The following is a 27,593-nucleotide window of genomic DNA, read 5'->3' as shown; positions in this document are numbered from 1 at the left end:
CACCTGGCCCCAAGCAGTTGGACACTAATTAAATAAATACCTGAGATAATTCATGTTGATAATAACTCTTTCCTTATGAGCAGATTGTTTACTACCTTTCCAATAAAATTAACTATAAATTTCTGACTACAAGTGAAAATATTTCTATCATTTTAATTTTTTATGTTCCAATGGATAAAAAAGGTCATTTACACATACTTTTTTGTCAAAACCATCTTTATTAAAGAAGAGTGTTACAACAGCCTTAAGAACATGGTAGTATGAAACCAGCTACAATGAAAAGAGCCTTATATAGAAACGAAGATTATCATGAATGCACATAGTGGCAAAGGCAATAAAATCTAGTCTCTTTTATAGCAGAAACTGCTGGCACAAAAGAACACTCTAAAAGTATGTAGTCTTGGCAGTGGATTTGGACTTATGCTATCCTATTTAATAATTTAAAATAAGAGAGTGAGCAGAATAGATTCATAGTCAACTATAATTTTCTTATGATTAGCCCCAAAGTATAGATTTTTCATTACTGATACTAAGAATAGAAATTTAGTTTATATTCTAATGCTGCATTTATTACACATTATTGTCTTTTTAATTCAATCCATGCAATTTCCAATTACATGATTTTCTTTTTTATTTAGGCAAAGAATAAACATACAAAAATAACTTTTCTTTTATAGTTTACCTTTTTATTTACCATGTGACTGCTCTATCAAGAACCAAGTGACACCAAGTACACTAATCTAGTCAGCAATTCCCTTTAAATTAAAATTTCATTCAGTACATCTACTTACAAAAATGGGTGTAAACTGTTTATATAAACAAGAGCTAATAACTGTAACCTATAGAAAGGGAAAGGTCAATCCTGTGATTTTATTAGAATGGCACAAAAGTGAGAAGTTGTACAACAACGCATTGGTTCAGTTTTAAATTTTCTTAAACGCCCAAGATAGTGTTAATGATTGGTGAATAGAGATTTACCATAGGCAGACAACTCATGCATTGAGTAATTCATGTTCTTTATCTGTTTTCCCAACAGCATCTGGGTTGGACAAAGGGTCAAGATCAGCAAAGAGGCTAAACCAAGCTGTTAGATCTTTAGAAGAACTTCCAGCTTCTGCAAAAAAGAAAGCACAATGTTGGCCAAGTCAGCATTTGTGTTTTACTGCAGTTATTGAAGGATGACATGAGAACAAATGGATTTAGGAGGCATTACTCAAGAAAGGATTTTAGACACATCTAAGAAGGCCCTTTGCCCCGTATGCTTAATGATCAGAAAAGTATTCTGCATCCGGTATGTTCACCCTATCTTTCTCTTTATATATTCATTGTGTATGTAAATTTGAAGCCTAGTTTTTATGAGACTCTTCTCAAAAGTAATTTATCACACAGTTAATGTAATTGCAAATACAACATTAGAATGGACAAGTGAAATCCAAATTATGTACATGTTTGTACATGTATTCCAAGGATGATGAATACTTTAGTCAGAGTGCAGTAAAAATAAATTATAGCCTCAAAGGAAACTATTCTTTGTAAATAGACCTGAGAGTATGCAGGGTTCTGGAGAAGTCTGAGCTCAAGGATAACATTTTTTAAACTTATATTTTATTAGTTACCTTTCATTGATGTCTTGTTGACATCTGGGTTGAAGCTGTTGGATTTCTGTCCTGTCTGCACTGCAGGTGATGGGTTAATGCTGCTGGCTGCCCAACCTAAGATTCAATAAAAGAATTGCACTTCTATGAATCAATAGTAATTAATCATTTTAAATCAATCAAGGCAACAATACCCAAACCATTTTCTGTTAATCAAAACTCTTGACATGTCCTGAAATGCTGTTCATTTTGCTTTGTCACTGATTTAGAGAGCTAAGGCTACCTTAAGCCTGTATATTTTTCTTTGTATTATTTTAATTTTTCATAAATTTCCTTTGTATATTTTAATTTTGGCTTAAACATGGGATGGTTCTAAACATAAGAAAGAGATCCATCAACAGAATGCAATTCTTCTGGGATAAGCTGTTATTAACAAATTAGAAATAAATAGAGTTAGTAAAGCAAAAGCCTTACAGTTGAGGTAGCAATATGGAGAGGGGGAGGTGTGTGATGCAGGGGAGGATTCCAAATCTCGTTGCTATGTTCATGTTCATGCGCATGCTCATGCGTGGTGCTTCTGTGCATGCACAGAAGTGTCTGGGTGGGTGAGTGGAACCTCCTGCTACTGGTTTGCTTGATCCGGTGCAAACGGGTAGCAACCCACCACTGGTGTGATGGCTCAGCAGTTAAAAGGCACTGAGCTTGTCAACTGGAAAGCTGAAAACCCAGGTTCAAGATCCAAATACCGTGCACTGGGCTGAGCTCCCATTCCTGCCCCAGCTCTTGCCCACCTAGCAGTTTGAAAGCATGTAAATGAGTAGAATAATAGGTACCATTTCTGTGGAAAGTAACAGTGTTCTGTGTGCCTTTGCCTTTAGTCATGCTGGTCACATGACCATGGAAAATGTCTTCGGACAATGCTGACTCCCTCAGCCAAGAAACAGAGATGAACACTGTGCCCTAGAGTCGATACCACTAGACAGGAAAAACCTTTACCAACATAGATAGCCCTCAACATAGCACCATTCAGTGACCATTCAAATGTGAAGTACAATGGTCCTTGTACTTATGACTGTCACAATGTCCCCATGGTCACATGATCCAACATGATTCAGACACTTGCCAACTGGCATGAAGTTGAAGTGTCCTGGGATCACCTGATTGCCATCTGCAGCTTTCTTAGCCAGCTTCTAACACGTGAAATCAATGGGGGAATCCAGATTTGCTTAACAACCTTGTTATTTACTTCATAACTGTGTCATTTAGCGGTAGAAGTTTTGGTCTCAACTGAGATTATAAGCAAACTGATTTTAAGAGTACCTATTTTAGTTTTATAGAAATGTGCTATGATTACTCTCAGCTTCAGGTGTGAAATGAGCTAAATAGCAAGCTGAACTAGGTTTCTGGTCCAGTGTTTAGCTAGAGTGGATTAAAGTAAAATGCTTTATATATAGTTTATATAAATCTTACTTTATAGATTAATTCTCCAATTTGCAGAATTGTAGCAAAAATGCTATTGTTCTCTGCCGATTAAATACAATAAATAATAGTTATCACAGTTTACATTTCAGTCATGCAAATGGCATGTTGTGTGCATTTGCAATCCTCTATTATTTAAGGAAGATTGGGATCAGCCATGATACAGTGACACAAGTTCTCCCCAACTTAGGGTTATTAAGCAATATTGATGTAAAAAAAGCAAGCAGAGATATCAAGTTTCATCTGAGAGGAAGAATGCTATCTTTGAATAAAAGGGATAACTTGTTCTTTCACTGGTATTTTGTTTTTTCAATCTCTTTATCTTGAATGATGGAATATTAACTGTTTTTTCACCATAAAATAATTGCATTCTTTAAAGGAAAGAGCAAAGATTGTGCTGCAAACTGATTTTAAAAGACTGAGAAGCAGACTGTCACTTTTTGATTAGCAGATATATAAAGAAATAAACAACAGTGCTTTCTACTAGAGATTGACCATGTGAAAACTGATTTAATATATTCAATTTTAAGAAAAATTGACAAAAGTTTATTGCTAACTTGGAATATATGGCAATTTAGTAACCCATCAGTAAAAACATTAGCGTGATGGAAAATTTTTAGAATCAAAGCAGGACTCCCCAGTAAGTAAATTTATAGCAAATTTGGTACTTCTGTAAGTACAATGAATGTTAAGAAGCACTATGGAATTTCTAATGTGGATATTTTAATTTATTCTAAAATATATTTATTGCAACGCTATGTAACTGGTTGGTGTTTTGTTTAAATAAAACACCTGAGCAACAAAATGAATGATTTCTGAAGAAATATTTTACCTTTAATATAACTGGGTAATTTTCAATCCTGCCTTTCTCCAACCTGCCAGCCCTGTTTTATTATTTCAGTAATTACTCAAGTTACATATCTTTGTTTTCTAAAAAAATCCAAACCACAAAAAATAAAAAGAGAAAAAAAGCTCCCATTTCTTTAATGATGTCAAAATGTCCATACCTACCCTTCATTTAGGGGGAGACAGAGTGTTGAAAAAGTTGCCTGCCTCGTTCAATAATAGAGTTGAATTGTTTAGGGGTCTGCAACCTTAAACACTCAAAAGAGTCACAAGGGCCTGTTTACCACAGAAAACAAAACACCAGGAGCCACAAAACCTAGGTGGGCATGGCCAACTCAACATTACTTACTCCCATCCAGTCACATGACGCTCCAGCCATGCCTACCCAGGTTTTGTGATTTCCCGTGTTTTCTTTTCTATGGGATATAGATACCTCCCTGTCTCCCTCCCTTCTCTTTCTCCCTCTCTCTCTCCTCTCTTTCATTTCTCTATCTCCTTCTCCCTCTCTCCTTTCTTTCTCTCATCTGTCTTTCTTTTTCTATCTCCCTCTCATCCCTCTCTCTCTTTCTCTCTCTCCTTTCTTGTTCTCTCTCTCCCTCCCTCTCCCTCCCTCTCATTCCTCTTTCTCTCATTTCTTTTTCTCTTATCTCCCTCTCTCTCTATCTCCCTCTCATCCCTCTCCCTCATCTCTTTTTCTCTCCCCCCCTCTCCGTGTGTGTGTGTGTGTGTGTATGTATGTGTGTGTGTGTGTATCTAGCTCCCTGTCTCTGTGTCTCTTCTCTCTCTCTTGGAAAGCCCTACGTGCTCTCCTTGGGGCTTTTCACTACTTGTTTTTCTTTCATCCTTTTGGAAATCCAGGCTGGCTGAGGAATGAGTGAACCCATGATGGAGGCTTCCCTCCTCCTTCCCTCTCCCTCCTTCTCCTCTCATGTGCGCCCTCCTAGCCCTGCCATAGCCGGCCAGGGGGCTGCAAGAGGGGAAATGCTTCCCCACACCAGCCCTTCTTTCTGACAAGGGACCCGCTGACAAGGGAATAGGAAGGCCAGGTTTGGGGGATGGCCCCTATCCTGTAAGATCCACTCCCGCCATTCTCTCCCAGCCCTTTTTGCTGGCGGCAACAGCAAATGAACTGTGATGAAGGCGGAATGCTGTTGCCATGCAAAAGCAAGTGCAGGGGTGCTTCACTCCCACATTAAGGCTCTGACCATGCCACTGCTGTGACAGGACGATGGCTCTTTCATCCCTCTGCCATGACAGGATGGCAGGGAGCCGCAGCAGAGGGCTCAAAGAGCTGCATGCGGCTCTGGAGCCGTAGGTTGCCGGCCTCCGGTTTACACACAAGCTGCTGAAACAGAGCAATTGTTTAATTGGATTATGGATTGATTGATCTAATAATTTTATATTTATTTTTATTTAACAATATTTTACTCTAACATTACAATTTACATTAAATATGAAATATGCCTTTGGTTAAGTATAAGAATTGGCAAACTCCATTTTCCTATTAAATAATGTTGGGATCTTTACTATACTATCTTCTTTGATTCTAGCTCTCTACTTTAAAAGTCCTTGGAGACTATAAATGAGAGTTGACTGGACAGGTCCTTTTTCTGTATCAGTAAAAAGGCCAAACACTATATTATATGCAGTAGTGGGCTGCAACCAGTTTAAGAACCATTTTGGTGAGCATGCGTGCGCACCTAACACGTTGCGCGCAGTGTTCCAAATTAAGCAATTTGAAGCTTAGCTACTTACCTTCTAAGGCAGCCCCGGTAAGTAGAATGCAAATCAGCTGTGTCAGAAAGAAGGAAATATAGGATAGGATAGGATAGGGCGGGTGGGCCAGACCAGCTGATCATCAGAACTACCGGTTCACCTGAACCAATCCAAAGCAGCAGCAGCCCACCACTGATTATATGTAACACCAAAGAAGTTGCCCCATTACTTTTCAATTTATATCTAAATCCAATAATTCAAATGCTTGCTGATCCAGCCCATCATCTGGCCACTCTATCTGTATGCCGATGTTATTATTACGTCTACCTCACAGATGGAAATGAGAAAAGCACTTAGGCAATAGCCTTAGTCTGCAGGGAACAAAAACTATTAATAAAATATCAGAAAACCAAGGTCTTAGTTTTTTGCTTGACACTATCATAAAATAAAATAAACAAATGGGAACTCCAATCAAAAAGGGTGCACATCTGTAAATTTTTTGGAGTACAATTTCATACCTCCTTATCCTGGTATACTCATTTCTCTTACCATACAAGTTTTATACAGTGCACACCTCTACAGCTATGGTAAAATTTTACCATTCAAAAAGAGTCCATTATGCCTGCAAGATCTTCCAAGTTAAGGCAGTCCTATAGTTTTTCCTATGGCTTCCAAATTTGCTCTCTTACAAAGCTGTTACTTTGATTGGGTCACTAAACAAATAGTTGTAAGTCTTTGATTAGGTCACTAAACAAATAGTTGTAAGTCGAAGACTACCTGTACAGTATGTTTATGTTGTACATGTGCATATACACTCAGAAAGCCACATATTTGTAGTGATTTTTTTCAGGAACCATATGTTTTATTACTAATTCTATCACTACAGCCAAACATATAGAGTTTACCTCCCAGACTATTCAGCTTTGATCATACTGTCTGAAACATAATGGAAGTTGAAATGATTTTTCTTCCAAAAGTCTCTGTTAAACAGGTTATAGGAGGACCTGTCTCCATTCACCAGCTTTTAATTCTTACCTTCTGTCATTTAACTGCTGTTTAATGGAAAGCAGTTACCACTGTGAGAAATGTTATACACATTTCTTGCCATGTTTAGATCTTTTTGGTTTCTTTTAATACACTTATTTATTAAATTTGTTTGCTGCCCATCACGCCTCAAGGCGATTCTTTTCCAAGGTAAATCACACCAACTAAAATATTCTTGTCTTTAGCATTTCCCCAGTTTTGAGAAAGTAGCTATTTTTCTATTCAGATTTATTAAGCCAAACCACTGAAATTCTAATGACATATTCATATCATAGATCTGCCACTCCTAATAGTGTTCCTTTAAGTACGTTCTTTTTATTGCTACTGTATTATTTCTTCTACCTGAGCAAAGTCAGAGGAATAATTTTCCCATCAACAAATGACAACCAACCCAACCCACATTAACACCCTGGAGGAATTAAGTACCCTTCACACTTGTCATCCCTTCATTCTAAAAATAATGAGACAATTTTTCCTTTCACCCTTAATGCCTCCCTCCCACAGCCACCATCTGCCCAAGAAACAGCAAAGAAATTAACATAAAATGTTGGCAGCAGAGAATATGTCTCACTGTATGGGGAGAACTTAAAACAACAAGAATGGTGATTTAATAAAGCATCTATTCTTTTAAATCTTGTCCTGGAGATACACATCTTTTAAAGTGTGACAATAATTAATCAATATTCAATGAGAGCAAAACTGGTTATAATTTTAACAAAGTTAAACAAAATCTATCAATAAAATTACAGTAATATAGGGAATGGAATCACCACTTTCTAGAAATTATATTTGCAAATTTCCCAGGATATGTATGCATGTAATTACATTCAAGTAAAATGTGAGACAATTGTTTTAAGTTTTGTAAGCAAACTTGATTTCCCTAATATTTCATCCCTTTGCATTTATTTACTAAACAAGCATATAGGCATGCATCTTCCAGAAGGAATTCTGGGCAGCAAACAAAATTAAAACTTAATACAATAAAAGACCATTTGAAATAATAAACATCATTGAGGCCTTGATAAACTCAAATTTATTTATCAATTGCCCCATTCCATCAATAATCCAGTGCCTAGAGGGAAAGGCAAGTCTTCACTGGTCAGGAAATAACTCACTGCTGGTTCTGACCATCTGTAATTTCTTATTCTCATTGCCTGGGTTGCAGTATCAATTGCATATTGCCCAAACAAGTACAGTGAATCCATATTGCTTGATAAACCATAGTTTAAATTACATTTGATAAATTCACATAAGATAGAAAACTATGACTATTTAAAGTGGATGTGGATATTTAGAAACTGTTTCCTTTCTGTCGCTTCAATGGAAGAACATTGCTACACACTGTACTAGAATTTGGCACTAAACACCTACACACATTCCTGTTTTACCTTCGGCCAAAATAATGGCAGAAACAATTATGTCACCAGACAAATGACTAATTTGAGATTAAATGTCAGGTATGAAAACAAGCTTACCTTGAAGAGAATGTTGCAAATTATTCATGTTTTGGTCTAAAAGCTGAGAAGGAAGGAAGCCTGATGATGATGATTGATTGTTCTCCATTTCTCCCACAGAAGAGCTTGCCCCTGTCTCAGCAAGGGTAACCTCTCCAAATACAGCTACCCATTCCCTGCTGAATTCACCATCATCCAAAGAAGATGCATTGAGAATCTCATTCAATAATACCATGTCATTTTTATCAGAAGGTTCAGGTTCAAGGGTGCTAACAAGCTGGTCCTTTGATACTGCTAAAATAATAATAATATACAGATTGACAGATTAGTTAAAATAAGAAATAATATAAGGAATAACTGCCCAGATCTATCCAAAGGGAATAAGTTCAAAAATAGAGTACATATAAAATTCTAAGCATAATACTATCTAAGCACTGTATAAGTACTAAGTAAGTACTATGATAGATCTAAGCATAGTACACAAAATTTTCTGTTGCAATGTTTTACCTGTCAATGACTTTTTCAGCTTCAACCTCAATAATCGAAACAAACTCAAGGTAAATTCTCCAAATTCAATTGCAGAAAATACGACTTCAGCAACAGAGTGGTCAACACCTGGAATGCTCTACCCGAATCCATTTTTACATCCTCAAACCCTCACAGCTTCAACCTTAAACTGTCTACCGTGGACCTCACCCAATTCCTAAGAGGTCTGTAAAGGGGGCATGCATAAGTGCATCAGCGTGCCTACCGTCCCTGTTTTACTGTCCCCATTTATCTATATTTACTTCCTTTTTTCATGCTTATGTTCATACTTATACTTGCTACCTTGTACATGTTTTACAAACAAATACAAAAAATTCTCAGATAGGAATGAGAAAGACTTCTGCCTGAAACCCTATAGAGTTGTCATCAATTAAAATAGAGACAGACAGTTCCATCTGGTAAATATAATTTTCCATATAACCCTTGATTAATGTGGGCACAATTATTTAAATTTAAATAAATAGTTGAGCCAAATAAAATTCTTAATATAGTTCTCCAGTTTTATATTTTGGAATCATTCTGTAATCAGAAAATTTCTGATCTCTCATCTTTCATAGTAACCTTAACTATCTTAGTTTATGCACGAAAGCATGCTCTGACTTCTGTTAAAGAGACGCTGTAGTACACTTTCCAATTTTTAAAAGCACCCCCAAAATTTTACCAAATAAGTATTTTCACTAATAATCTAAAATATGAAATTCGTTTTTTGGCAATGTTTTCATTCTTTTTGTAAAAGGAGATATAATTTAACAAGGCTAGTAAATAAAAGTCCTGGGAGAGTTTACCTAGCAAAGAGTTTACTTTCTAGTGACAGTATTCTTACTGAGCATAAAATCAAGAGTTTGGCTGAAAAAGAGTGATCTTATTATGGAAGGCTGATTGGTCTTGAAGTAGTGGACCTCAGTTCAGTATAACAAATTTAGCATGACCCACAATTACAATGACTAGGGATTGATGGTAACCATCTTGGGAAGATGGTAACCATCTTGGGAAAGGTTAATTTAAAACTTATTTAATTTATTTATAAGGCTACATATTTCCAAAATGACTCTTCAAACAATGAAAACAACTTAAAAAGAAGCAGAAAAGAAAAAAGGTATCTGAAAGAGACAACTATCCAATGCAGCAGAGAAAATGTTGTGAAAAGCTCATCATCTACCAAAACCCAAAGCCTGGGGGTGGAGAGTCAAGTTTTTACTGTGTCTGAACAAAGATACAGTAGGCACCATATAAATCTGAGAAAATGCTGTTCCAGAGGGAGGGTGCAACAACAGAGACGACCTGGGTGCCTTTATTTGAATAATGGTATTTAGAGCATGGCAGTATTAAACCAGCTAGTTTGAGAGACCAAGGCTAGAAACCAAGAGAACATAAATTCTAGTTTCATTTTAGGCTTGAAACCAACTGTTAACCTTGGGTAAGTCATTCTCCCTTGGCAGTAGGAAACAGGAAGTGGCAAGTCACTTTTAAATCTTAAGAAGACTTGTCCAGGCAGTTTTTATTTATTTATTTATTTATTTTTGTCACAACAGTATACATAAGCATAAGCATGAAAATATATAATATATAAGCATAAGTATGTAATGACTATATTAATTGGATATAATGAAAGGAAACAATAGGACAGGAACGGTAGGCATGTTTGTGCTCTTATGCACGCCCCTTATAGACCTCTTAGGAATGGGGTAAAGTCAATAGTAGAGAGTTTTTGGTTAAAGCTTTGGGGATTTTGAGAAGAGACCACATAGTCAGGTAGTGTGTTCCAAGCACTAATAACTCTGTTATAGAAGTCATATTTTCTGCAGTCAAGATTGAAGTGGTTAACATTGAGTTTAAATCTATTGTTTGCTCTTGTATTGCTGTGATTGAAGCTGAAGTAGTCTTCAACAGGAAGGACATTGCAATAGATGATTCTATGAGTTAAACATAGGTCCTGTTGAAGCGGCGGAGTTCTAAATTTTCTAAATCCAAGATTTCAAGTCTGGTGGCATAAGATATTTTGTTGTATTCAGAGGAGTGGAGAACTCTTCTTTAAAATATTTCTGCACACGTTCAATTGTATTGATGTCTGAAATGTGGTATGGGTTCCAGACAGGCAAGCTGTATTCAAGAATTGGTCTAGCAAATGTTTTATAAGCTCTGGTTAATAGTGTAGTGTTTTTGGAGAAGAAGCTATGTAAGATTAGGTTTACAACTCTTAAAGCTTTTTTTGCGATGTAGTTGCAGTGGGCTTTGGCACTTAGATCATTGAATATGAAAACTCCAAGGTCTTTAACAGGGTGGGGGTCATCTGTAAGGTAATGTCCATCGAGTTTGTATTTAGTGTTTAGATTCTTTTTCCCAATGTGTAAAACAAAGCATTTGCTGGTTGAGATTTGGAGTTGCCAAGTTTTTGACCATTCTTACACAAAGTCAAGGTCTTTTTGAAGGGTACCTGTATTGTTGGTAGTGTTAAATAGTTTGACATCGTCAGCGAAGAGAACACAATTACTTTTAATATGGTCACAGAGATCATTAATGTATAATATGAAGAGTCTTGGTCCAAGAATACTGCCTTGGGGAATGCCACTATTGACAGGAACAGGATTTGATAGGGCACTGCCTATTTTGACCACTTGTTGTCTGTTTGACAGGAATGCTGTTATCCAATTGTGGAGGGGTCCGGAGATGCCGTAGGATTTTATTTTTAGGGGAAGTTTGTCATGTACCACTGAGTCAAAAGCTTTACAGAAGTCTATGTAAATTGCATCTATTATTTTGCCAGAAGTCAAAAGCGCACACATGCGCGTGTACACACACACACACTACTACAGATAACCTTGAAGATTTAAATAGAAAAAATAAATTAAAAGAACTAAATCTGGATTGTTAAATAAATCAGAAAATGAATTAAGTAGCAAATTATAAGGCTATACAAAATTCCTAAAGCAATCAATTTCATGAAGATTTTTTTTTAAAGGCTTAGTTCAAAGCTGCTTTGTGAAGCAATGTAATAATTTGAAACTAAGACTAAAGTGGAACACCATGTTATTTAATTTAGTTTTGGTGTTATGGCACCAAAGTGCTGTGGAAGCTGCACACAAGAGCAGGCAGGGGAGAGGGTCCTGCAGTGCAATGCAAACAGATGCCACCGCATGGTGCATATGGGAAGGGCAGGGACTGCAGTGTAGCATGAATGTGTAAGTGTGATATGGGACGGTAGGTATATTAGGTATTATGGTCTGGCATGAATGCAGTTGGGTGAGGGTGGTACCTGTTACCACCTGGCACTAGTGTATCCAGGTGGGAAACTGTCATCCTCTCTGGGACCACACTCATCATGCCACCTAGAAGTTCCTCTGGAACAAAGCAACTACTTGCTTTGCTGATATTTTGCTCTTTTTATTTTTTAATTCTTTTTCCATATATTTATTCTTTCCTTGGCATATTGAAGAGGAAAAATCTATATTCACTTTCTCATATTCATAAATGATTCTGCAACGCAATCAAAAAATATGGAAATTATGTATTATGATTACCATTTTTTCCATTCGGTGAGATTACGGTGGGGGGATGTTTCAAATGAGAATGGCCATTGGTGAAACATCTAAACAACCTACAGCTTCAGCTTTTATGATTATTCATGCTATTGAAGTGATAGTCATGGAACTATGCTTTTGAGCTTCACACAGGCTAAAGTTATGTATTCAGTTTTTTTTCTTAAAACAATTATACATGTGGTTTAAATTCAGTTTCATTTACTAAGGACAAGTTGGATTAGATGACACAAACATAAGTAACAATAGGTCATATAGGAGGAACTAAGGAGAGCAAATATGAATATTAAATAGTAATACTTAATTTGAGTTGAGCATGGCTATTTCCTATACATATATTTGTTTCTGGTAATTCATAAGTAATTTGCCAGTGTCATCTTCTGAATTTTAAAATTCTAACCTAAAACTTTGGTATTGGCTTATCGTTTACCATCCAAGTCTTAATCAATTAGATCAATATTTCCTAAGCCTGGCAAACTAAAGGTGAGAATTCTCAGCAGTGGATATGCTGGCTGTGGCATTCTAAGAGTTGAATCTATATTTTGGAAATTGACATGGTTTGGAAACTCTGAGTTAGACACTACTAACCTTCTCAATTTTGAAAATCTATTTTCACTGATTGCTTATTTCTCAAGAGAAATAAACTCATGCTTTGGGTATCAAATATTATTTTATAACTTGTGTTTTTATAACTTCCATTAGCTCGTAATAGCTATGGGATTTAACAAGATGCTTATTTCCTAAAAACATTATAGGCTGCAAAAAGCTTAAAAAATATTATGGCATATACAACAATATACTTTCACCATACATTGTATATCAAGCTATTTCTTACAAATATAACATTTATAGGATAAGATAGCATTTATTCAGATAGAGAAAGCTGGAAAAATAGTGGTTCTCTTAAATACTAATCATTATCTTGGGTCTGAATCAAGTGAAAATAAATATTCCAAAAGAATGTGAATTGTGTCAAAACCAAACATGGCAAAGACAGACAATAATTTTTGGGATCAGGGATGCATCTGAGTTTGGAAAGCATGTGGTGGGCATACTCAGAATGGGTATCTTAGGAGTCTGTACTCTTTACAAAATACTGTCATGTTGGGCATGAATAGTTGTAGAATAACAGTTACACAAAAGCAAACTAACCTACCAGATTCTCCCTACTCAAATGCACCCACAGATTCTAGTGTTGTCATCAAAATGACAATAATAGTATTGTACTGTTGAGATGCAAACATTGTCCTTTTGTACACAGATGGGACATCATCTCACAAGAAGGATAGAGCTTGCATAACAGCAGCGTGACATTATTTCCAACATTTATTCCCCTGCAACAAAGAGATTTATCTGTCTCTATTCAAGACTTTTATGATGCCAAAAGGCAATGCTTAAATAAATAATATACCAGAGGCTGATGTTTTACCCATTCCCAACTTTGTATTTTATTTAAAATCATTTTAATTATTAAAGTCAGGTAGGGTAGGAACCCAGTAGGATACCAAGACACTATCCGAAAATATAGCAAAGTTTTAGGAATTGAAATCATCTATTGCTGAAATACGAGAAACAAGCTTTAGATTTTACTAGTCAATACTGCAGAATTTATTTATTTATTTATTTATTTATTTATTTATTTATTTATTTATTTATTCATTCATTCATTCATTCATTCATTCATTTATTATTTCAATTTCTATACCGCCCTTCTTGCGGAGGACTCAGGGCGGTTTACAGCCAACTAAGAACAACAAATATAAACATTAAAAACAAATTTAAAAGATTAATTTAAATAGGCTAAAAATTCTAAAAACTACTAAAAAACCCCATTAAAAAACTATTAGGCCAGTCCTGCAATCTTCAACTCACACCGGAAGGCCTGGAGGTCAGGGAGTTGGCGTATCCCTGGGGGTAGCTCGTTCCAGAGGGCTGGAGCCCCCACAGAGAAGGCCCTCCCCCTGGGGGTCGCCAGTCGCCAGAATACAGAATAATAGAGTTGGAAGGGACCTTGGAGGTCTTCTAGTCCAATCCCCTGCTCAAGCAAGAGATCCTATATACAATATTATCCCTATATAGTAGTGTCCCTATATACCATACCTTATACAAATAGATGTCCAGTTGCTTCTTAAAAGCCTTCAGTTATGAAGCACCCACAACTCTATAGGCTAGCTGTTTCAACACTTGCCAGGATAAGTGTGAAACAAACAAGCTTTCTACAAACTGTATAATGTGGTCCACAAAACATGTCTTGCTGAAAACCCAATAGGAGAATAGCTAATGCATAAATAAAGTTTGACACCAGAGTAACAAGTGAATGTTCTTATGTAATACTTCTGTAATACTTTTGAATGTTCTTTTTATATTTGGTCAACGAGCACATTGAAAAACACCTAGTATCTGTATAAAATTGATGTAGCAAATAAAGCATTTACATACCATTTTCTCCATGCTTCAACTCTAATAAGTGATCCATAACTTCTAAAAAAGAGAAAATTTGAAGAAACAACTTATCTACACACTTTTCTGTAAATTTCATATTTAGAAGAAGTAATCCTATTAAAAATATTCTGGGAACAGGTTTCACTGAACTCAGTGAAACTTACTTCTGAAATAGTTATATAGTTGCAGTGCATATCTAAAAAACATACCTGAATTTTCTCTGTGATTGAAGTTCTCTCCAAAAGTACTCAGCATGTCATTAGCATCTTCTGCTGTAACCAAAATGTTTTCTAGGTAAAATCAAATTCAGCAAAGTAAAGAACAATACTCAAGATGGCCAGTGCCTCTTAAATTTTTCTATCTGATCATTTTACTACTGGGCTTTTCATTTAGCCTGAAATAATCCCGAAGAAATGATTACTCAGTAAAAAGGGTTTTATTAATCAGAAAATATTTTTGATAAATCTAGATTATTACAAGGTAATTAATGAAAGTATTGTTGTTAGTTGCGAAGTTGTGTCTGACCCATTGCGGCCCCATGGACAACTTTCCTCCAGGCCTTCCTGTCCTCTACCACCCCCTGGAGACCATTTAAACTCACACCAAATGCTTCAGTGACTCCATCCAGCCACTTCATTTTCTGTCATCCCTTTCTTTTGCCCTCAACCATTCCCACCATTAGGTTCTTCTCCAGTGAGTCCTCCCTTCTCATTAGGTGGCCAAAGTATTAGGTGGCCAAGGGACTCGCAGGAGTCTTCTCCAGCACCATAGTTCAAAGGCCTCAATTCTTTGGCGCTCAGCCTTTCTTACGGTCCAACTTTCACAGCCATACATTGCAACTGTGAAAACCATAGCCTTGACTATACACACTTTTGTTGGCAGGGTGATGTCTCTGCTTTTTAGTACGCTGTCTAGATTTGCCATAGCTTTCCTCCCCAGGAGCAAGCGTCTTTAAATTTCTTGGCTGCAGTTCCCATCTGCGGTGATCTTGGAGCCCAGGAAAATAAAATCTGCCATTATCTCCATTTCTGCCCCATCTATTTGCCAGGAATTGAGAGGGCGGGGAGCTTAGTTTTCTTAATGTTGAGTTTCAAGCCAACTGTTGCATTCTCCTCCTTCAGCCGCATCAAGATGCTCTTTAGTTCCTCTTCACTTCCCTTCTTTCCTCAGCTATTTGCAGAGCTTCCTCAAACACCCATTTTGCTTTCTTGCATTTCTTTTTCTTTGGGCTGGCTTTAGTTGCTACCTCTTGTACAATGTTGCGACCCTCCGTCCATAGTTCTTCAGGCACTCCGTCTCTCAGATCTAATTCCTTAAATCGATTTGTCACCTCTACTGTATATTTATCAGTGATATGATTTAGTTCATACCTGAATGGCCTAGTGCTTTTCCCTACTTTCTTCAATTTATGCCTAAATTTTGCCATGAGAAGCTCATGATCTGAGCCAGTCAGTGGACGTATAGTGAGCTTTAAAATGATCAAGTTACACACGCCATATTTGAAAAGGATACTGAATTACTTCTATTTACTACACTATGTATGTTGTAGAAATTTACAGAAGTTTAACAGTTTACAAACATCAATATTTAGCTGGGATATCTACCATCCTCCCAATTAAACCCTAATACAAGCTGCAACACTGTGCTGTTACAAAAATAAGGGTAGGCATTTTCTTCTGCTAACTATGGATAAAATCACATTTTAAAATCATATTTAAAGATACCAAGATCTTTCGGTTTTGCTCCCTCTGCAACAAAAACTCTGATTTCTGTCTGAGAGATTTCAATTCAAAATAAGAGTAGGGCTACTACAAAATCATTTTAGGAGCACTCTGTTTAGCTTTCACTTTATATGGTATTCTCTGTGGAATAACTCTTGAAAAGCAACCAGAAACTTTAAAGTATAGATCCATGCAGGTAATGTATATGGAATCTATGCAGGTAATGTGTTGAAGTAGTAACCAATTGTTTTGTTGTTTTCAATTTATTTTATCGATTTAAACATAGCTATTAAGCTAAAATGTTTACAATTGTTTTAATATTTTCTGTGCTAATAATATTCCATCACGCATTTTTCTTTAACATACATTGCTGCTTAGTAAACAATATATTATCTGGGTCAATTTATTTATACATGGTAACAGTAGTAGTAATATTTATTTTTATATTTGTACATATTAATAATTGCTCAACTTCTGATTTCTACCTCTATTATGTAACCATTGATAGAACAAATCCCATGTTAAAAAATATTCTGTATCTTCTTTGTCTTTTATCTTTAGTGTTAACCTATCCATTTCTGCATATTCTAATATTTTTTATTATTATATTTTCATCTGTAGGAATTTCCTCATTCTTCCAGTGCTGTGTAAATACAATTCTCATATTTTACACAGCATAGTACAGTATGGAAATTTGCTAATATAAATAAATAGTTTAATTAAAATGTCCAGAATAATTTAAGTATTCTTGCTCTCATGCTTATAGAGAACAAATTCTCAACCAAGTCCAGATCTCAAATTACATGTATGTTATTCACTGAGAAATAGCACACAGGAGATGTCTGATTCATTAGAGTACAGTATCCACACAGTAGAGTATTTTAGTTGCTTTACAGAGATTCCCATTTCTTTTTCATTGAACTAACACCAGATATAGCACAATGCTATCTCTAGCTTGAAAAACAGTTGGCCATTTGACGCGCTGAGGTGAAATGCTATATTTATTTTATGAAAAAACTTCATAATTAGTTAAATAAAATCTTAAATGAATTGCAAATATCTTCTCTTAAATGGATTTCTTGTACTTTAAATGTTTTAGAGTTGGGATGAAATATCCTGAAATGACGCATAGTATTAATACTTTAAAGTAGCCTGTTAAAACAAAAAGTTCACAGCTTTTATTAAGACAAGTGGGAATTTGCAGCATGCTTGACATTTGCAAAATATAATATAAAAGAATACCTGAGTTGGCTGTTTCCTTGGTATTGCTTTCATCATCTAACGATATCAACCTTAAAGTGAAAGGGGTGAAAAAGAGCTTACTTCCTCATATATTTTAAGAAGAATATTAAAAAGCTATGATACCCTTTTTCTGACTTCAGCTTGTGAACTACAGAAAATCTTCTGAATCTCAGTTGCTAGTATTAGTATTCTTTCAACAAAAACAAACTTACTACATGCAATGTGTATATTTTTCAGTACCTAAACCTCAGATTTTATCATGTGTTGTAGGATTAAGTTTTCTGGCTCTGGCGAAATAATGTTTAATATGATATGTTACTTAGTGTTACAGAGGAATAGAACTGATATTTATGCAAGAAACTGTTTTAATATTAGGGGTATAGGAATGACAGTTGCATTACACCTGTTATGTGGACAGTAAGATCTAGTATAGGATTGATAAAGTGCCCTTGATACTGTTATCTAAATGAATTACATGTCTTGACAGCGTTCAGATTAACTACTTTATTATCATCTTTTGATGTTATTGGACTTTCTCTCCTGTCTCATTAATTGCTGCTTAGAACCAGAATCTGACATTCACAGAAAACTACAGGCTGAACCATTCTGTCTCTCGTACTATTAATAGTAGTTTTAACTGTTTAATTGGGTCCAATTCTTGATGACTTTACAGGCAGGTCTCTCCATGCTCCATGCTAGAAGGTCTTCTAGTCCAACCCCCTGCTTAGGAAGGAAACCATACACCATTTCAGACAAATGGTTATACAATATCTTCTTAAAAACTTCCAGTGTAGGAGCATTCACAACTTTTGGAGGCAAGTTGTTCCACTGATTAATTGTTCTGTCAAGAAATTTCTCCTAGGTTACTTCTCTCCTTGATTAGTTTCCACCCATTGCTTCTTGTCTTGACTTCAGGGCTTTGGAGAATAGCTTAACTCCCTCTTCTTTATGGCAGCCCCTGAGATATTGGCAGCCCCTGAGATATGCTATCATGTCTCCCCTAGTCCTAGCTTTTCCAAGATGGTGTTGCCGAAGGCTGACTCGATGAAATGCTCTCTAATGGTTTCTTTATTTTTAATTATTCTCTGCGGCTCACTATGATTTCTTATTCACGAGACTATCAGCTAAAAATTAAGCAACATTTCTTTAAGGAGCAGCTTTCTCTGATCTCACCCGCCTCCTGTCTTTACAAACACGGAGATTCTAACACAGGAAGAAGCAATTTCCCCAGAGCCATGGATTACCAAAAAAACAAACGGGAGAAGCAAAGAAAGAGAGGTAAAAGAGTGGGGATTTTAAACAGATTAAGGAATAGGAGAAATAAAACTTCTCTGCCTTCAATTTTCCTAACCAATGTATGTTCACTTGCTAATAAGATGGACGAAATACTCCTTTTAAACAGCTACAATTCTGACTTTTACAATTCAGCAGCCCTATTCTTCTCTGAAACCTGGTTAAATGAATCAATTGATGACAGCAGCCTACATATTCCAGGGTTTCAGATTCAACGATCAGACAGAATTGCAGAAACATCTGGTAAAAAGAAGGGAGGAGGCTTATGCTTATATATCAACAACAGCTGATCTCAGGATATAACTATAATATATAAATTCTGTGACAAAAACTTAGAGACATTAATTATCAACTGCAAACCATACTATTTGCCTCATGAATTTTCCTCGTTTCTTCTAATTGCTGTTGATGTCCCCAACACAAGCCTTTGTAAACAAGGCATTATGAACTATCTGACCATATTGTGGAGGCTGAAGCCAAATACCCCGATTCCCTGGCCATTATTTTGGGAGATCTAAACAAGGCAAACTTAAGAAAAGAGTTACCAAAATACTTTCAGCCTGTCAATTGTCCCACTAGAGGCAAGAATACTTTAGACCATTGCTACTCAACACTAAAAGATGCTTATCAGTCCTTCCCATGAGCAGCTGTGGGACACTCTGATCATTGCATGATTCAACTTGTACCTGCTTACAGGCAAAGACTTAAAACCACTAAACCAACAATTAAATCAGCGAAGACCTGGATGGAGGAGGTAAAGTTAAAGCTAGAGGCCTGTCTTGACTGCCCTGATTAGAATATTTTTGAAAGTACCTCTGCAGACTTAGATGAACTCACAGAGACTGTAACATCATATGTCAGCTTCTGTGAAGACCTATCTGTACCCACCAGGAACTTGCGAATATACTGTAACAACAAACCTTGGTTCACAGCTAAACTTAAGCAGCTACATCATTCCAAAGAGGAAGCCTACAGAAAAGGTGATAAAATGCTGTACGATCAGGCCATAAATCTATTAACAAGGGAGATCAGAGCAGCAAAAAAAAAGTACTCTGAAAAGCTAAAGAATCAGTTCGCAACAAATGAACCAGCAAACATGTGGAAACACTTAAAAATATCACCGGCTACAGCAAACCTCCTTCCCAGGCTGAAGGAAATCAGCAACTGGCAAATGACCTGAACATGTTTTACTGCAGGTTTGAAAATAAACCACAGCCACCTATCTCCACAACCCCCATCTTAGACACACCAACAACAGCCAAGCCTCCTACAATTGACCCCATCCCATTGGGTTCACAACCCCTAGTGATCACAGAAAAGGAAGTGCAAGACCTATTTCATAGACAAAAGCCAGGAAAAGCTCCAGGCCCAGACAAGATAACTCCTTCTTGCTTAAAAGTCTGCGCTGACCAATTGGCCCCATCTTCACCCATATCTTCAATAAATCACTAGAGATGTGCTATGTTCCTTCTTGCTTCAAACACTCTACTATCATCCCAGTGCCAAAGAAGCCCACCATCAAGGAACTGAATAACTACAGACCACTTGTTCTAACATCTGTAGTCATGAAAACCTTTAAAAGGCTAGTGTTGTCCCACTTGAAAACCATCATGGATCCGCTGTTAGACCCCTTGCAATTTGCATACTGAGCAAATAGATCTACAGATGATGCTGTTAATATGGCTCTGCACTACATCTTGAATCTCCAAAGACCTACGCAAGGGTCCTCTTTGTAGACTTTAGTTCAGCATTTAATACCATCATTCCAGACACTATTGTAACTAAACTAAACCAGCTAAAGGTACCTGAACAGACTTTGTAAGTGGATCACAAGCTTCCTAACAAACAGGAAGCAGCAGGTGAAGCTAAGCAGAATCACATCAGATACCTGTACAATTAGCACAGCCCCCCCATCCCAAGGCTGTGTGCCCTACCCACTTCTCTTCTCTCTGTACACCAATGACTGCATCTCCAACGATCCATCTGTTAAACTATTGAAGTTCGCAGATGACACAACAGTGATTGGTCTCATTCGAGACAATGACGAATCCGCATATAGATGTGAGGTCGAATGACTAGCCTTGTGGTGCGACCGAAACAATCTGGAACTGAACACTCAAAACTGTAGAAATGGTGGTAGACTTTAGGAGAAACCCTTCCATACTTCCACCTCTCACAATACTTGACAACACAGTATCAACAGTAGAAACCTTCAAATTTCTAGGCTCTATCATATCGCAAGATCTAAAATGGACAGTTAACATCAAAAACATCATCAAAAAAGGACAACAGACTGTTCTTTTTGCACCAACTCAGAAAGCTCAAACTGCCCAAGGAGCTGCTGATTCAGTTCTACAGAGGAATTATTGAGTCTGTCATTTGCACCTCTATAACTGTCTGGTTTGGTTCTGCAACCCAACAAGACAGATACAGACTTCAGAGGATAATTAGAACTGCAGAAAAAATAATTGCTACCAACCTGACAAATGATGGTCATAGGGTACAATTTAACCCTTAACGATAGCAACAAAAATACTGCACGAATCAAGAAGAGGGCCGTGAAAATATTTACAGATCCCTCACATCCTGGACATAAACTGTTTCAACTCCTACCATCAAAACGACGCTATTGAGCACTGCACACCAGAACAACTAGACACAAGAACAGTTTTTTCCCGAAGGCCGTCACTCTGCTAAACAAATAATTCCCTCAACACTGTCAAACTATTCACTAAATCCTCACTAATATTAATCTTCTCATCGTTTCCATCACCAATCTCTTTCCACTTATGACTGTATGATTGTAACTTTTTGTTGCTATCATTAAGGGTTAAATTGTACCCTATGACCATCATTTGTGTTTAAATGTTGTACCTTGATGAAGATATTTTTTTTCTTTTTCTTTTATATACACTGAGAGCATATGCACCAAAACAAATTCCTTGTGTGTCCAATCACACTTGGCCAATAAATTCTATTCTATTCTATTCTATTCTATTCTATTCTATTCTATTCTATTCTATTCTATTCTATTCTATTCTATTCTAAAGTTATTCTGCATTTGATTTCAAGTGTAGAACTGCCATCTTAAACAATTTTTGATCCAAAGAAGATAAATTATTCAGTTGCTTCCTTGTTGATTTTAAATGTAGCTGCTGTCATTATCTTTATGTCTGGGGAATTCTGGAAGTTGCCCATCATCAATTTGCCAAAGTTGAGAAACACTGCCCTATTATATACTTGTATTTCAGACAGTAAAAATGCACACGGATGAATGATCCTTATGAATAGAAGAAAGATGATTTTTGAGGGATTCTCAGCATTTTTAAAGGTTATAATTATTCTATATATTACACATATTTTTATGTTTATGACAAAGCTAAAAATGTGAAAAATTATTTTCTTTTCAGATTAAATGAAAAAAGGAATTCCTTTCTGGGCTTGTATAAGACAAGAGGCACAACCACTGAATAAACAAATTATAGGTTACATGATCTGATGACTTAGTAAAGTTCACTACAATTAATGTGTCTATTGTCATACGATCATCTTTTTGAACCCAGGAGCCAAATACTGAGGACAGATCTTTTGAATACAGACAGTGTACAGTAATAATAATACTGGTTTATAGATTATAAATACTGCTTCACTACTATATAGATTATTATTATTTGCATCGGAATAATTAAAAGACTTTTATGTCTTCATTCATGCAATAATGAGGCTGAAAAAGAAGCTGGCATCAGTCAAATCATTTATCTCTTCTTTTAAAGGTTCTTTTTAGTTGGTTTTAAGTGCTTTTGCTGACTATGCTAGGGAAGAAGCTAGAAGCTTTCTTTGCAGCAACCATTCAAAATTGCTCTCATACAAATTAAAATGTTTGTGTTTGCTAGAAAATTCCTAAGCTGCATCAGTGGTACATAACAGATGATTCAAAGTGGACATGAAAATAATAGCTTAAAAGAAACTTCTCAATAATATACTCCTTCTGAAGCTACTAAATACTACTACTTTTAAGAGTCCAGACCAAAGGAAGTTTAAAAAAACAATTTATCCAGGAACAGAAATAATTTCACCAAGATTTTTGGAAAAAAAATCAAATAAAATCCAACAGCCAACTCTAAAAGCTTTTTTTCCCTGGTGTATTAATAATTTGTTTCCATTAACCTGAAATACAGATAACAATAAGATTTGCTCATTCTGACTGTTTCCACAAAAGATAGGTGCTATTTCTTTCTGATTTTTTCTTCATGTCTATATCAGCTCAAACTATTTAAGTCCTCTATTACTGTCATATGGATGAATCAGACAACATGGTGTTCTAAGGTACATAAAATACATCCACCAGGACTTCCGGTGGCTCCGCTCTCTTCGACGGACGCCTGAAATGCGCCCGCGCTGGGATTCTGTAAAAAGCTAGCGAAAACAGCGAATATCAGCTGTTCGCCAGCTGAAAGTACTTTCCCCGGGTAAAGGGGAAAGGAAAGAGCAGAGGAGGGATAGGAAGAACTCCATAGAGTCCCCGCTTTCTTGATTTGAAAGCGGGGAACTTGAAGGGGAAAGTTCCCTGGAAATCCCTCTGCAGCAGCTCCAGACCCAGCATGTCTCTGCTTCGGCAGAAAGAGAAGAAAGCGACCATCTCTGCTTCAAATGATTGCTATGGATTTTAATAAGCAGATGGAACAAACACAAGAGATTAGTCATTTAAACTGCAAGTATTAAATCTGACTTCTATTTTTTCTTTAAAACTTTTTTCCGCTTACAAGCAACATTGAAACAAAATGGTGCTCGTTAGCTGCTGAGAAAGCAAAAGTGAATGGAGACTCTATCGTATTGTGCTGGACTGTAAGCAGAGCAGACTGGATTTTTGCTTATTTTTAATTTCTTCTTTTTTTATTTGGATTTAAACAGACTGCTGGATTACTTCAGTTTGTTTAGGTATTTGAGAAGGGGATTCTCAGTAAGAATTTGGCCATGAAGGTTCTTTCATAAGAATGGATTCGTGACTTTATAAAGGAATATAAAGAGAAAATGTATTTAATTATCCAAAAATATGAACTGATAAAAAATGGGGATGTTTTGGATGAGAGTTTGGAGGAAACTAATCAGTCCAATCAGTACTTGGAAAATGAAGTGGAGGAGATACAAGCAAAAGTGGATAAAAATGAAGATATGATCGTGAATAAACAAGATGATGTAAAGAGGCGTTCTTTAAAAGATTTGGATGAAACACCTGAATTTGCGTTACAAGAGGTTGTTTTCCAAACCGATAAAATACACAGGGCTAATGCTTTACAAGAGTTTTCCTTCCGGATTGATGGAATATATGGTAGTAATTTGTGGATTGCTGGACAAAAGGAACCATTAGGAGATATTGTGATTGACTTTTTAAAAGGAGTAATGAAGGAAAGACAGAGACTAATGCATCAAAAAAACCGGCAAGAGACAAAAGTATTATTCTTGAAATAAGCTTTTTTTGAAATATTAAGAGATAAAAATATTAGCGTTCCTGAAAGACTATATGCAAGAAAGATCTGGAAGAAATGGGTTGATTATATGTTTGATATATATCACAAAAGACTAGATATTTGGAATTATATTGGATTTTTTTTTTCTTTTCTCTTAAGCTTGAGTACTAAGAAAAATGGCGATGATCAGAGGAGGAAGGACTAAAATTGAACAGAGATTGTAATTTGCTGTACCGAAATTATGTAATGTGTTTTATTGAATTGTAAATAGAATACTCTCGAAAGACTTTATGTAAGAAAGATTTGGGAGAAAAATGGGTTGATTATATGGTTTATAGAAGTTATAAGGGAGATATTCTCTGAATTGGATTTTTAAGCATTATCTGGTTTTAAATACTTTAGGATTAATCTGCTGTATTGAATATATTTTATCAATGTTAATTGTTATTTCTTGAAGGATTTTGGTTATGTAAGGGGGAAGTCAGAGCCAGAGAGGAAAAATTTGTATAATTGTTTTGGAATAATTTAGCTTATGTTTATTTTTGAACTATACCTTATGGGTGTTTTGCGAAAGGGAAAATTTAGTGAATGATTGTTTTTTGAACTATACTTTGTGTTTGTTTTGGGAAGTCGGGGGGGGGGAGGAGGGTGGTTTTGGAGGGGAGGTGGAGTGGGGGGCAGGGGAAAAAAAGGGGGGTTAAAATTTTTTGTAAAAACTTGTTCAATTAAAAAAAACACATCCACCTGAGTTTCAAGTGTTGCCTCAGTATGGATCCAAAAATGGAAGGATAGAGTAGTGCTTGTTTGTCAGGAGAGCCCTGTTCCACAAATGGATGGATATAAGGCCATCTTTGAGCAATTGGGCCACTAGGAAATATTTCTCTTGTAGCTTCTATTCAAATGCAGAGTGGCATTCCTGCTGAGGCTGGTAGTTTGTATGTTTAGGCTGTTGATTCTAGGTTGATACTACAAACCTACACTGTGATTGTAAGAATGATGAAGCTAAATTACTTCTCTATTCTTACGGAACCTGGCAACAATTTTTAGTGTTCTAGGGAAAGACAAATAAAAAATTGCAAATAGGATGCCATATAGTGATGTGGATAAAATTACTTGCATTCTTTTGGAGTTGCAAACTGGCTGCACTTCAGAGACTCAAGACATGCCAAAAATATCTCTTGTAAAGTTATCTGGAAAGAGATTGAACCCCTTGATCCTGAGGAAGTGGGAAGATTGCTTTTAAAATGAGTGTGTCTCTACAGTATATGTTTCAGTTCTACTTGTATGGGCAAACCTGGGAGTAGACAGGAATTAGAGTCTGGGCATAAATGGGAGGATGGAAATCCTATTAGTGCTCCTGGAACCATCAGCATGGTTTAATACTGTAGAACATAGCATCTTTTCAAACTGTCTGCATGTGTTATGAGCTAGGATGTCCTTTTACAGTGGTTCCATTCCTTTCTGAGTATATGTTTCCAATTAGGGTATACTTAGACAGCCCTAGAGCATTCTAATATGGGGTGCTCTGGGGTAGACTCTCTCCCCTGTTTAGCATATACATTGAGCCACTTAAGATTCTTTAATAATATGTGACAATATGTGACATATCATCATCAGTATAGATAGTCTTGAACTTATGATTGTATTGTTTTAATTGATGAATACTGTAAGACTTACTGACTCTGTTGATCATCCTCTGATTTGGTATGGTGCAATTCCTCCTCCTTTTCTTCATTTTCCATTAATTTATTTACAGGTTCTTGTAAGTTCTAACACAAACACAAAAGAATATACAAAGTCAGTAATAAAGAATGCTGATATTTTAAAATATTTTGAGTAATCAAAGTGTGTAAAACAAAAATATAGTTACTACTTTGATCTAAATAAGAGAAAAACATTGAACTTAAGAGATCAGTAGCTAAATTTTATTATGTATTATAACAAAAAGAAACAGAATATTTGTTAGCACAAGTAGTACAATAATTTGGCAAAATTATTGTACTATTAATAACTAAAACTAAATGTGAAAGTTTAGGAATAAGCAAAAATGCTTTATTTTGTATCACAAATTCACAGGACAGATGTAATGCTAATTGCTTAGCTGTTAGAACATATTGAGTTGCGAGGTGTCCCAGAAGAGTCACAAGATATTTCATCCCTTCTTTTATGTGTAATCACATCACACTAACGATTACACTGGCTCTCATTATGTAGAATTAAATATGTTGGTCCAATTCAAAGTCCTGATTTTAACCATAAAGAAGATTATAATGCCTTAAATAATTTGGAAGAGGCATGTCAGAAAATGGCCTTTTCACATTACACACATTACCTCAAACTGAAAATTCTTTATAAAAATCTAGTCCTGAACTGATGCAATGAAATCAGATTCAGGCATTCTCCTTTTGCTCCCTGGTTATGAATGATGACTTCTAGGTTCACTTATTCATCATCATTTTGGAAACATAACAGATACAGATTTTTAAATTCTTCCTGAATCTTTAAATCCTAAAAATATTAAATCCTTTTAATATTGTGAGTTCCTGAATATTATATTTTAGTAGATTCTATATGCTGTAATGATATTTTTTGTTTCTATAAATTACATTTTGTGTACTATGCTTCACAGAAAATACATAATAAAATACAATGAAATTTGCAGTACTGCTGTATTCTGATCTCAATGATTCTCAGAACATAAATATTAATCATGCTGGGCAGTATCATCTTCACTCCAAAAACATTCATGTATATAGTCTATTAAACTGTGCCACTGACTTAACTATAGCCCAGTATTATAGCGGGCTATAGTTTAATCAATGGCATAATTTATCAGATTATATAGCGCCACAGAACTCTAACACTGTCTTTGAAAAGAAATGTATGGTTTGAACCAGTCGTGGGATTCAAGTAATTTAACAACAGGTTCTCTGCCCTAATGATTTCTTCTAACAACCAGTTTGCCAAACTGTTCAGAAAGTTAACAACCAGTTAACTTATCTCTGACTTTGATAGAATCATGCTGCCATAAAAATGCACATTGCATTTTCAAGCTGCATGAAATAATGTTTTCTTTTAACTCCCCTTTTTTGCTTTTCAATTCTTAAAAACCAGTTTACCCGTTTAGTTATTCCTACTCTGATTCTGTAGTCCAAAAATACGGTTCATAGGGAGCAGGTCTCCTGCCAATATTTATTTACATCAACCAAAG

General features: G+C 36.0%; 1 protein-coding gene across 7 annotated transcripts in view; it reads right to left on the bottom strand.

Annotated features, from left to right (window-relative positions):
* Nucleotides 1–204: 204 nt before the first annotated feature.
* Nucleotides 205–27,593, bottom strand: part of ICA1 (islet cell autoantigen 1) — an 80,247-nt gene continuing 52,858 nt past the window's right edge. For 2 of the 7 annotated variants that reach the window (XM_058181528.1, XM_058181527.1), the window contains exons 10-16: nucleotides 26,060–26,151; nucleotides 17,622–17,671; nucleotides 14,868–14,948; nucleotides 14,656–14,697; nucleotides 8,156–8,428; nucleotides 1,617–1,712; nucleotides 205–1,114 (exon numbers count right to left, since the gene is read on the bottom strand). In XM_058181528.1, coding sequence (XP_058037511.1) covers nucleotides 993–1,114; nucleotides 1,617–1,712; nucleotides 8,156–8,428; nucleotides 14,656–14,697; nucleotides 14,868–14,948; nucleotides 17,622–17,671; nucleotides 26,060–26,151 — 756 coding nt within the window. In that variant the 3' untranslated portion in view covers nucleotides 205–992. The remainder of the gene's footprint in view (nucleotides 1,115–1,616; nucleotides 1,713–8,155; nucleotides 8,429–14,655; nucleotides 14,698–14,867; nucleotides 14,949–17,621; nucleotides 17,672–26,059; nucleotides 26,152–27,593) is intronic. The other 5 variants (XM_058181529.1, XM_058181531.1, XM_058181532.1 and 2 more) reach the window with 5 other exon arrangements.

Source organism: Ahaetulla prasina, chromosome 4 (assembly GCF_028640845.1).
Source record: "Ahaetulla prasina isolate Xishuangbanna chromosome 4, ASM2864084v1, whole genome shotgun sequence".
Lineage (NCBI taxonomy): Eukaryota > Metazoa > Chordata > Lepidosauria > Squamata > Colubridae > Ahaetulla > Ahaetulla prasina.
The sequence above is the reverse complement of the archived record's forward strand: the minus strand, read 5'-3'. Positions and strand labels throughout refer to the sequence as shown.